Source organism: Mugil cephalus, chromosome 22 (genome assembly GCF_022458985.1).
Source record: "Mugil cephalus isolate CIBA_MC_2020 chromosome 22, CIBA_Mcephalus_1.1, whole genome shotgun sequence".
Classification (NCBI taxonomy): domain Eukaryota; kingdom Metazoa; phylum Chordata; class Actinopteri; order Mugiliformes; family Mugilidae; genus Mugil; species Mugil cephalus.
In genome coordinates this window covers 7,783,516-7,796,486 of record NC_061791.1, presented here as the reverse complement: position 1 = coordinate 7,796,486, position 12,971 = coordinate 7,783,516, and the positions used below count along the sequence as shown (strand labels likewise).

At 40.9% G+C, this 12,971-nt stretch overlaps 1 protein-coding gene across 1 annotated transcript; it reads left to right on the top strand.

The window, feature by feature from the left end:
* The first annotated feature begins 4,666 nt into the window (after positions 1-4,666).
* LOC125000033 (troponin I, slow skeletal muscle-like) lies at positions 4,667-7,337 on the top strand. The gene is made up of 8 exons (XM_047575354.1): positions 4,667-4,765; positions 5,041-5,050; positions 5,222-5,263; positions 5,721-5,762; positions 6,221-6,352; positions 6,440-6,529; positions 6,760-6,942; positions 7,026-7,337. Exons 3-8 carry the CDS (start codon positions 5,243-5,245, stop codon positions 7,125-7,127), a joined length of 570 nt encoding a protein of 189 aa, XP_047431310.1. The 5' UTR covers positions 4,667-4,765; positions 5,041-5,050; positions 5,222-5,242; the 3' UTR covers positions 7,128-7,337.
* The last annotated feature ends 5,634 nt before the right edge of the window (positions 7,338-12,971 follow it).

Sequence of the window (12,971 nt, the reverse complement as noted above, 5' to 3'; positions counted from 1 at the left end):
TGAAGTCATGTGTCAGCTGTTCTGTGTGCCCTGTGTCCAAACAAAGGTGCCACAATGAGGCCTGTGCGAGATCCAAAATGTGCCAGGAGACGGACTGGCAGCAGTGCAGAGGCCAGGCCGGAAAAACATGTACCTCCACTGGGACAATAATTCATAATACAATTAATTGAAAGCAGTATTAACAGATTAGTGTAGAGATAAGTCATTAGTATTTATTTTCATTTTTTGTGTGAGCTCGTAGCTCACTGAGATGGAGGTTAATGTTGTCTCATGAGCTAACAAGTTTTCTCTTAATATGAAAAGTACTAACTACTTTCAACTAACTAACTTTCAAATTAAATTAGTGAACTATAAATATATTATAAATAAAAGTACAGATAGGTATTTTTTTCCAGGTAGTGAAAAGACAATCTTTTGAAACTATTACCGTAGAAATGATGTTAATAAAGTATATTTATTCAAGTAAAAGCAGCACTTTGTCAACAGGAAATTAACTTATAATGAGACATGTATTAATTAAATTTTAAAAGGTGAAAAGTAAAAACCGGACTTATAGCCTTCTTCCATGTCTAAGACTTTAGATATAAATAGAGATAACTTGGTTCATATAACTGTTTGTAGTTTATTTTGACATCACATTATATATTATAATGTATAATGTACCTATGAATTAACTATAGCTGTCAAACAATGTAAAGGGGTGGAAAGTAGGATATTTGCCACTGGTTGTATAGTGTAGAGTAAATGCTAGCAAAAGTACCACCACCAGCCTCATTTAAAAATAATGTTATCAACATATTTTTAAAGCAGCAACAGCATAAAGTTTATTTCAAGTGGTCCCCCAATGCTAAGGCCTCCCTATCTTTTTTCTTTTTGGGTGTGTGCGGAGACAGAAGGGAGTTGGGTTGCATCAGAAATAGCACTCCCACCTGCTTAGGATCATTGAGAAAAAAAAAAAGATGACAGAACATTTGTTGCCCCCACCCCTCCCCCTCACATCCCCCCATTCTTCTTTCTTTTATTGCCTCTCATTGCTCATTGATGTATTGTCTCTTTAGCTACTGTTGCCCTTCTGTTGTGCAGGAGCTGAAAGCAACACTGGATGTCACCTCGTAGAGCTATCATGACAAGACGTCTGAGGTGTGTTTTCACTTGATACAGTACCTTATAAAATAAATATTTGGGACAATGATTGGGGTCAAGAGGGTTTCTGGACCTTAGGTTTCACCTACGAGACTCATAGAAACCACATCTCATCATGAATCTGAAGTGCAGTTGGATTTTCTAAAAATTTGACATGATATGAGCATATAGTGCACATGTTTGACCTATTTCACAAACTAAAGCTGTCATCAACTGTTGATTAAAAATAAATTGTGTAACAGGAGACTGAAATAAAACATAAACCAGCTCAAAGACACTGAATGAAAACACTATCCTCCTGTCAGAAAAACAGAAAACGCACAGAACTTTAACCACAGCTCGTTAATTCATGTTTAATAAGATTATTTTTTTGCAGACATGACGTGAGAAACGTGGCATTGACAAGCTATGGTCAACAAACCAGAGACGAAGAGGCGTGTACACAAGAGAGCACCAGATGAAACGTAGCTACACTATCTATGTATCAGACAATTCTTCACATTTACTTTCGCCCTTGTCACTAATCTCTTAGAAGCCTAACAACTCTCTGAGAGCAAAGGTCCAGCTCACTCCTGGGTGGCCTGAACCTTGTGGCTCAGGCAAAAATGACCTTGTATTCGATGCTCTGTTTACAATAAACATCTTAGCGCATGCATCGGCTTCATTCCAGCATAAGCCACTGGAAGGATTAGAAACTTGATGCTTAGGGGTTAAGTGATTGGCAAGAAGTGCCGAAGCTCAGGTCAAGATTAGCACTCATATACTCTCTGAAATTTGAAGTCATGCCAAAGAATTGTTGACAGTAACTGAACATAGATGTAAACATCAGGGAGCTACAGCAAGCTGAGCTGGTCAGAGACAATATTTTGTAACTTTTCCTGGGAAATTATGAGATAATAGTGAGTGCTGAGAAACTGCAAAGTTGAAAACTTGCTAAAATTTGTCACAGTAACTCAAAAAACATCCAAAAGGTGTATTGCATTGTGTGTATTTTATTTCTAAATGCAACAACATTGCACACTATACACTGTAGAAACAATACTTCTTAGTCAGAGGTCTTGTAGACTGATTAGTATCTGTCACTGGTTTATCGCTGTATGGGATAAAACAGCCAAAAATGACATCTTCATATTAAATTCTGAATGTGGGGTTCCACAGGGAAATGGTTTGGTTCCACTCTTTTTTTTTCCCTTTTCTCTCGCTCTCTTTTTTTAATTCTGATTTACTGGAATTGACAGGTTTACCTCAGTCACATAAACACAACACAGTAGTCATGGCCTCCCTGAAAGGTGCCTCAAACAGACCTCGGAGTTTACAGTTGAAGCCAGGAGACTGAAATTAGCAATGAACATATGTGTGACACATGTTCCAATTTGGACTGAATTAATATTTATATTTGAAGCACAGAGTTCAAAAATGAAAAAAGCATGAGACTGTGAGTTGCATTGTCATAGATTGTCTCTATGAAGAGGATATTGAACGAAACAACCACTCCTGAGACTCTCCAAGTTGCATTTTGGCTGCTTTGTTTCAAAAATAATAGTGATGTGGATGATGTTTTCCCTCCTTTTGCTTGAATTTGTCAACTTGTACACAAGAACCATTCATTAATACACAGGATATAAGATGTTACAAACCCTTGTGCCAAGATCTGAGGCAAAACACATTTAGAAGCCGCAGTCCAATTGAAAACCAACCAGCAGGCTAGCAGTTAGCTACTAGCTAGCAACCAACAACAAGACCCCAGCTAACTATAAGCTCTGTAAATGAACTGATTTCTTAAATGGGAGTTTGCTTGTAATTTCTCTGCCTCTGGTTCTACCAAAAGACAAATAACGGTGGATTTTTTCCCCCCTCCTCCTGTGCTCACTCTCATTTTCTCTCAATCGATATGCAGTGCGAGTTAAATTGTCGTATGTCTTCACCGTACGACTGTAGCAGCTATTTAAACCCTCCTCCTCCTCTTCCTCCCTCTATTCTATTGAGCTCACAGGCACTGTGGCAAAGTGGAACAACCCCTCGTCATTTTGTTATTATATATATAATCACACCAACCAGTATTTTTATCACAAGCTTAGAATAGCTTAGAAGCTAATTCTGTTATTTAACCTTCCTCAGTGATAAATCAGAGCAGCAACAGTTTTTACATTGCTGCCACACAGATACAAATGCCTCGCGTGTGATTAGTCTGCACTACTTGTTGACACTCCAATACCCAGAATATGTTCAGAAAATAAATAATAAACAGTAAAGGTGAATAATGCCCTTCGATCTTGTGTGATGACAGTGTTACCACAGCTATACTGTAAACAGTCTATAATGGGTGAGGATCACGACCTATTATTAGAATATGATTGTACGCTTCTGCTATCTATGAAGGCTTTGTGTGTGTGTTAAAGTCTACTCATCAGCTAGGCTTTATTAGTCGTTTACGCTAATCCATGGATGTAATTATTTGGATTCCATGCTTAGGTTATATTAGTTGAAGGGGAATTAGGATTCAGGGAAATTTGTTTTCTAGCAGGTGGTTAATATGAATAGTAGGTTACAGTCTCCACCCCAGCTACATTAGCTTAGGCACAGCTAACACTGGACACCGGGAGAGATGTACGTTGTATGTAATGAAGCAGGGAGTAATGAAGGGAGGCGCCCACGTGATAACCCCAATGATGTGCCGCATACTCCCGTCTACTGTTGGCTAGGCTAAATAGCCGGTGTCTTGTTGTTGGTTGCTAGCTAGTAGCTGACTGCTAGCCTGATGGTCGGTTTTCAATCGGACTTGGCTTCTAAACGTGTTTTGCCACAAGGGATGGTAACATCTTATCCTGTGTATTAATTAATGGTTATGTTTCCACACATGCTAAAACTTAGCAAAAGATCATGTTTTTGGTTTAACACAGCAAAAGTCCAAAAATAGAGAAAACGAGACTTCACAATCAGTCATTTACATCTGACCAAAACCATTGTGTTTAGCTTTTTCTGTCCTGAACTTACCCTTAAATCAGAATATGTAAAAACCACTGAGAGAACTTTACAATCATCCTTTGCTTTATGCACCCACCATCCACCCCGACCTCAATTTTGTGATTTCTTTTAATCTGTCATTCACAAACACTTTGCCTTTGCTGTCCACAGTAAATGGATTAATTAGGTACCAAAAAAGTGAAAAGGGGCAACAAGAATGGCTTTGAAAATATCACATAACATTTAGAAATTTCAGTTTTTGTAAATATTAACAAAACAGACTCATTACTGGCTTTAAAGGCGCTTGAGAGCAGATTTTATTACTTTTATATAAAATCTAATATTTATTCTGCTGACAAGACATTTATCTGAGACTATTACATGAGTTCATATATTTATCCTTTTATTCTGAGAGACTGTTTCACGGACCAGTGGCGATTTCTAGAAAACACCATTAAGGTAATGCTCATGCTGTGTCGCTGGCGTTGTCGCAGCGTCAGGGGAGGTGATATTTCATGCTTGGTATCGTGCCAGCACATTCTTGGGACCAGACGTTATATCTGCTGTCCACTCGCCACCCACCTCACATAAAAAGCTGCCCATTGTGGTCAGCAAACGCTGTTGGACTCTCCGTACCTCTGGAGACAACCATTTTCAGGTAAAGCAACTGGTTTATGTCTTTTAAATATCTAAGGCTTGAATGTGACTTTTTCCTCTTGATTTAGTTTTCTTGTAGTTTTGGTAAATTATGGTGTATTTTGTAGAAACATTTTCTTACAAGGTTTTAGAACAAATGATATCTAATCAAACCTTCTTCTACTTGTTTTGTCGGTGCATGTGTAGTAGTTGATGCAATCTGTTAACAAACTTCTCAAGATTTCATTTCATTAACTTCTGTTTCTGTCACCCGCCCCCTTTTGTTTGTGATTATAGCTGAAGGGAGGTAAGAAAAGCTCCTTTTATCCTCGAATGCTACTTGTGTGGTTTATACGTGTGCAGTTGGCTACTGTTGATTAAAGGAAAACAGTATTCGCTTAAGATAAGAATAGATAATGCCCTCATGCAGACCTAACTGAGCATCATCTCTCTCATTTGCCCCTGTTTGCTCTTTCAGGGGCTCGACAGACCCGCCACGATGAATCCCAAAGGGGATAAGGTGAGCCGGCTATATTCCACGGTGTTAATCCTCCGTGCATGGAGAGGGGACACATTGTTCTTACGCACATGGCAGAGACCTGGCAGTGGTTATCTGTCACGATTGTTATCAGCATCCCCGAGAGCTTTCCCCTTGACTTCATCCTAATAATAAAGCATTATCTTTTCCCATGCAGCTGCAGTAAGTGGTGTTGAGCCTTTTACTGTATATGGACATACTATATATATATATACATACATATACTACATGAGTGATTTCTAAATAAAAGTCCTTAAAGAACCTGAAGTTTAACATTTCTTTCTTGAAAGATAATATTTTCATTTCTCCTGTTCTGCCTTTGTGCAACTTTACCAGCTCAAATAATCCCAGGAACTTGTTGCCTCATTATCACTGAAGTGCACTAGCCTTTTGTGCTGTTATATTGTATTGAATCTCTTTATAAAATCTGTTTCTACAGCCGAAGTCGAAGATTTCGGCGTCCCGCAAGCTCTCCCTCAAAGTGAGTGGCTATTGGTCCAAATGTGCTGATTTCAAGCTGTTTTAAACTTGATATTATTAAAGCCACTCATGGAAAAGACTGATAATTTCATTTAATGGAGCAGCCTGTCTTTAAGCCAGTTGGGACGTTTTACCGAAACCAATTAGAGCGGCAATAAAAATACTATTTCACATTTAGCTGATTTAATTGAATTATTGATATTTTACTTTTATCTCCTATTTAAACATATTTTCATGCTAGTTTGGACATTGTTGGTAATGGACACAGCTGCTTCACTATGAACATTTGCTATATCTACAGTAATTTATAGTCAAAACACTATTTCTCTTCAAAATAGTTAAACAACATTTCATTTTCCCATCTTAGCGAAGCGCATTAGCCTCTGCTGTACATCTTTAGTTTGGAATCAGTGCCGTATATTACTCTAAAAATATATGTTTTCGGTTGCATCTGAGCAGATGCTGCTCCTCACGAGAGCCTGTGAGGATTTGGAGAGGGAGAAGCAGGACAGGGAGGAGGAGAAAGTGCGCTATCTCGGGGAGAAGCTGCCTCCTTTGCAGCTGTCTGGAATGCCACTGGATGAGCTACAGGTAAATTACACACCGCCAAACATCAGCTCTCGCAGAGCAAAAAGCTTTTGAGTGTTTAAAACGTCTTCTTTTCTTTTTTCTTTGCAGAACCTATGCAAGCAGCTTCATTCAAAAATTGACGTTGTGGACGAGGAGAGATACGATTGTGAATCCAAAGTTTTTAAGCACAACAAAGATGTAAGTACTTCCCACACTTTGCACATATTGTACCTCCAAAATAAAAGTATTTAAACAGGAGTTTAAGTCCTTAACATATGCATAAGATCATATTATCCAGAAAGTACAGTATAGTTTTTGCAGAATAAGCATATTTCTACCTATATAAATAAATAACTTTCCAGAACTCGGAGCTCAGAGTAAATACTCCTTTTCTTTAGCACGTCTTAAGTTGTGTCGTATTATGACAGATCCACGAGCTGAAACTGAAGGTGCAGGACCTCGGGGGCAAGTTCAAAAAGCCGGCACTGAGGAAGGTGAGGGTGTCGGCAGATGAGATGATGAGAGCTCTGCTGGGCTCCAAACACAAGGGCTCGATGGACCTCAGAGCCAACCTGAAGTCTGTGAAGAAGGAGGACGTCAAACAGGACAAGGTACCCGAACCCGTCGGACTCCCGCTTCTCCTCACAGATTGCGGGGAAACGTGCCGGTAACTGGATTTTTCATGTTCCTCCAGGTGCTCACCAGTGAAGTGGGCGACTGGCGTAAGAACGTGGAGGCCATGTCAGGCATGGAGGGCCGCAAGAAGATGTTCGACACAGGCGGCGGAGGCCAGTGAGACGCTGCGACGACGAAACAGGTCAAGGAAAAAGGAATGAGGACCCCCCCCCTCCCATTAGCTCGATGGCCGTTTTCAGTGTGATGACTCAAAGCCCTTGAAGTGTAAGATGAGTAAACCCTCCAGTTGTTGTTTCTTTCTTTTTTTTTTTTAAATTCATATATTGTTTTGTTATGACACCTTGAGACAATTAAAGCGGATGGAAATACACAGATGCTGTCCCCTTCTTTGACCATCCATATCCGTACTTGACTTTATCATGTTTCATTTTACTGGCAGCCGGTGCAGGAAGCGGCTTATGATGGTGGATTAAAAAAGAAAGAGGGGGGGGGGGTGAAGAGCAACAGGTGTTATCTCCATATCAAAGATGCATCCATGAAAACAAAATACCACAGGCAAAGTAAACTCAAAGCACCTGACGCCTCAAATGATGCGAATTTTTGAATAATTAATGAGCGGATTCAAATCAAAGGAATATTTGCCTGTAATTGTTCCAGTAATACTGGATAGTGTGTTTAATAAAAGATTCCTCGTGATGACTTACAGTTTGACTGTAAAAATAAAACCACACGGGGTGGGGCTTTCCAGCAGATGGTGAATCTTGGACTCGGAAAGCATACCTCCAGCTGGATGGCGCAGACCGTTGACATTGTTGTCCTAAACACCGCACACATTCCTTTGCTTCTTCTGCGCGAGGCACCAGGTTCACTCCTCGACGCCCGACTATTGTTATGCGAAATATGACGCCAACAATAGCTTAAAGATCTCTGGACTTAGACATCGGTGGATGTACCTTCATCTTTTATGTACCGGTCGTGGGAAGGACTACACTTACACATGCACAGACAATACGCAAGGTTATAAATAAGCACTGTGTGAAGTATGGATGATGAAAAGGTGCGCGCCACTATCAGCCCATCATCACTCATAATTTTTGGTGAAGGGTGCTCTGCCCTTGCGCTGAAGCCGATAATGAAAAGCAACCCACATGTCTATATGCTGGCTGTACATATAAATAACCTCCTTATAGAACTCATGCCGCAGATATGACAGAGTGCGTTCATGTCAGCGCCACACGATGGTGAATGGTGAGTGAAGACTTTTCAGTTGGAGCTTGACGTGTCAAAATCAACACAGCAGCCCGTGTGAGCCATCCATCACAGGATGTGCGACACGTTGGTCACGGTGTACTTCGCTGTTTGTGCCACACGGGGGCGACCCAAGAGCGCATCATTGAATCTGCTGCGGTAATTAAAAACACAAGTCAGCCTTGAGAATTCAGATTTTCAGCCTCAAAGTTAAATCTGCTCCTTTAAAGTGTCTGATTTACAAAATAATTTTATATTTTATATTAGGCAACTTGAAACAACAGACATTGGTTCATCTGAGGGGTCATCCAGAGTCGTGTATCTAACCCAAAGGCATTTCAGAGTTTAGATGTCAGTATTTCTGTAAATCCTTACATTTTTTTTAGACAGAAATATTGACCAGTTACAGCCTGCATGAGCAAATGTTCCACTTTCTAGGTCTTCATGGGAGAAAAGAGAGCGATGTGGCTAACTGGATTTGTGATTTCGGGTTACGCACAACAAAACATCTTCCCTCCAATCTGTCATGTTCACGTTTTACCTCTGACTCCTCTCTCGTGGGACTTGTAAGACAGCAGTAGCAGAGCCTGACGATAAATAATTACCAAGCGGCGACAGTTCATTTCACTCATGGAATAACCCAAAGGGAAAGAAAAATGAGCGTTAGCCTGCGAAGGCACGCGTGTGTGTGCGCGCCTTGATGAGGTTGCGTGATTGATGTCATTAATCTTCGACATACAGCTCGAGCAGTGTATTTATTGCTGCAGGGACTTGGGGGTGGGTGGACGGGGAGGGGGAGGTCTGGTGATTAGACAGACCGCCCTGTGACTGGGAGCTCCAGGCGCAAGTCTTAATGTCGGGCACACAAGCAGTCATGTGTCTTGTCAAAATGTCCTTCAGGGAGACAGCGAACGTTCAGCATGCTCATGTCGGTTCGGGTCACAGTGGAGAGACTGTTTCACGGAGTATCGCTTCTGCAATAAGATGCATTTCCTGCCCTGTAGCATTAACATACATAAACACATAGACCAAATCCTTTGTAAAAACTAAAAAAAAAGTATAACTCCTTATCTAAACCTAAATGTAGATATAAATAAGTGCAAATCACAGCTCTTAGGCCTCAGGAAGTGCTTAAATATCAAGTATCAAGTTCAAGCTGTGAACTAACAAGTGCACTAACTAAATATTTCCCAGAGTTGGACAAACTCTCTAGTAGCTGCAGAGTGACATCAGCACGACGTTCAAATAGGCAGAGCAGAACCAGGGTGGTAATCTGTAGAGGCCACAACACACATAAAAAAAACCTAAAAGTACTACCACGCATTATGTTCCAACTTGTTTGGTAATGCATCAAGTTAAAACTCAAACTTTCCACTGGGAAGTGCCAATGAATTACAAAAGACAGTTCAAAAACGGATTTGTACGTTTGACTAAATGGGCCAATAATCCGTCAGCTGATTAACACAACAGCTTATATTTTAACAGTCAGGGCAGCGAGGGTTGAATCAAAGGCCAAAAGTCCACACCTTGAAGTCCAGGTAGCAACTACTGAACAGTCCATGTTAAAAAAAGATACTCTGGAAACAGGAAGCAGGAAGGTGAAGGCTATACTTGCATGTGGGCTTAATGAGGGTATGAGAGGCGGGCGTGAAGCCAGGTGGGTTGTTATACAGACAATGCGTGGAAGGCTTTATGAAGAATACGGAGCAGCTGCGGACCCATGACATTAACAATGTCAGTCGTGCGTTGATCTCACGTTTTCTGATGGATTGTTATTTCTGCCTTTAGACTTGTGTGATATATTGTTGCATAAATGATTTACCTACATAACATTTAAGTTTTTTTCGGTAAAGCAGGTCATCAGTTTTTAAGTTAGCGCCATGAATACATTAGTCATGTCAAATTGGAGAGGGAGGGGGGGTTGCCGATGCTCAAATGCAGTTACTGTCTAATAGGAGCTCAGTGAAGGCGTGTGGAGGACACAATGGAGAACACAGCAGATGTACAATACATCTGCATGAACGGTTTGTAAACAATGTGACATTTTTTGAGGGGCGGGGCTTATCTGGATGCCAAACACCTCAAACACTATAGCTTGTAAACGGCGGTTAGCGGACGAGGAAAACGCACATTTTTCTTTTAGTAGTAAAATAAAATATGTTACCCTCATCATACGGTTTACCTTGAATATATCCACTGTTCTATTTCAGCGCTCTGAAGAGCTACAGAGAAATACCGTTTTAGCAGCTAACGTTTCTCACCGTTGCTGTGTAGTACTCCGGTGTTAGAACCGAGCGGCTCTTCCAACGGAAGGTACGTAGATAGCCTGTTAGCCACAGAGCTAGCAGCTAGCTTAGCATGAGTGACGACGCTGTAATTTCCAGATAATCAACTCGTCTTACCGACGTGACTCACTCCGGACTTCCAGCAGGTAAGTGTACTGGCTTTTTTTTTTTTTTTTGTTCTTTTTTTTCCACAGACCGAGAAAACGACGCACGTCACCGCACGAGCTGGACGTGGCCTGCGTTACACCTGATTGGCTGGGAAGAAGGGCTCCCCCACGTGGGGTCATGAGCGGTGCATTCAATTGCAATTAGATTTTTTAAACTTTGGATAGGGGCAAGTAAACTAATAAAATAATCATCCTCTCTTCTCTCTCTCATCTTATGATGTTTTACATCTGGGTTATACAATGCTAACCGCGAGCTAACGCAATGCTAATTCTGTTTTCAGGGGGTGTCCAAGCAGAAGTTGCATTTACTACGTTGCCCTCCACGGTGGTTCCACTTACTTCTTGTAATATCTTTGTAGGAGAGGCCTCACTTGATAAAGACAGACCAGACTTCGTCCCCTCTGTGTCCTTCTTAGATTAAATCGCACATCCAGTTAGTGAGAGTATAGGGGTCGGTGAATAGTCCCCAACTTTTTAAGATACACTCACGGTCCCGGAGAGTGAGTGTATTAATATATACTCTAAAATATGTGTTTTCCTCGTCCATTCTTGCTAAAACAGTCCACTGAGATATGCTAACCGCCATGTACAAGCTACAGTGTTTGAGATGTTTGGCATCCAGTTAAGCCCCGCCCCTTAATTGTTTACAAACAGTGAAGGGGTCTCTGCTATTGCATCTGTTGTAAAATACACCGATCAGCCACAACATTAAAACCACCAACAGGAGAAGTAAATAACATTGACCCTCTTTTGACAATTCATTCCTTACTTGGCATTAACCACCCACCTAAACCAGACCAGGCACCCACTGATCCACAAAAGCCCCTACCCTCAACCCATAGGAGCCAAAGACCCCCACTAACAACGTTCTGTTACCAGACACCTCACGACGCCCTCAGAAGACCCATGTTCTCTCTCTGATGAGTTAGAATTCTTGCTTTGATTGGTTTTACGACCATCCAGTTGCATGGAGTAGTAATTTCTTTCCTTTGCACCAGTTGCCCCTTCTCAATCGCAAATCTTGTGTGTCTTGAGTGTTACCAGGCTCATGCTCTGATAAGAACCGAGCCCCATCTCCTCTATGCCTTTACACTACTTTGACCACCCTCTTTGCTTATTAGTTCACTAAACTGTCGTCCTTGGTGACTTATAAATGGCAACAGTTGCCTAGCAGCAGTGTTCTCGCGGTTACCACTTGAATGAAAGTCTGAAAACCAAGATGTTACACCAGTTGATAATAGACTAACACATTTTTTCTCTTTTTTTGAGGGCTTCAGCTATTGCTTACACAGGAATGGGACCTTCTGAAAAGGCGAAGGAGAGCTATTTGCTTACGTCACCATTTCCCTCATTCCCCTGTCGGTTTGATGCTACAATACTCGCAGACTCCCTTTCATGTTAAACCCATAACTGTGACCTCTGGGCTCTTGCTGAGCAAACTAGAGGCTGTATGTGTTCATAGCTTCCTGTTGTGATGTGACAAATAAGCAGCTTGAGGCAAATCCTGTTTCTTTCCTAAATGTCTATATTTGGAGGTAATGACACAGAAAATGAGCTTAAAATAGCATTAGACTGGTGGATTCAAGGGTTTAAACAACCACAAAAACACACATACACACACCCTTGCGAGCACACACACCCACACAAAATGCAATGTGCTCCCCTCAGAAAGTGTTAATTGGATTTGGACTGAGTGGTGAATCTCTTTCCTACCACAATGAAACGTTAACAGGCAGCAGATAGAAATGACTGGGAAGAAAAATGATGAAGATTTGTTATTCAGTGCTAATCCGGTTGAACCAGCTAAGAGGCTGGGGGTTAATTTTGATAGTTTGACTTGAAAGTTGCCTAACGAGACAAACTCATTTAGTTTTTGAAGTTTTCTCTATCACAGAATCTGTATTTTTCCACAAGCTTTCCTCATGTATAATTACCCCCAAAGGTAAGTCACATTAGAACTGGCTATATGCATTAAGAGAGGGATTTCTCTTTTTTTTCTGAACAGCAAGCTGAGCTCAGATAATTAAAGTTTAAATAGTAGCTTCGTTTAAAACTACAGTGCTGAAGTTTAAAATATTAATGAATGTCCATTACATTCATGCCCGTGTCAAATGAGTTCACACGATGCTGATTAAGCTAATTAGCGCCTTCAAAATCTCTCTGTATTTTGCACTTTAATGAAGTTTCAATGCTGCATTCGCACCTTGATGCAGTTGTTTTTTCAAGTCAACCAGCAATGATTATTTACCCAAACTGAAGAGGAAGAGTAACTGTTAACAATCAATATGGGGTAGCCTGCAGCAA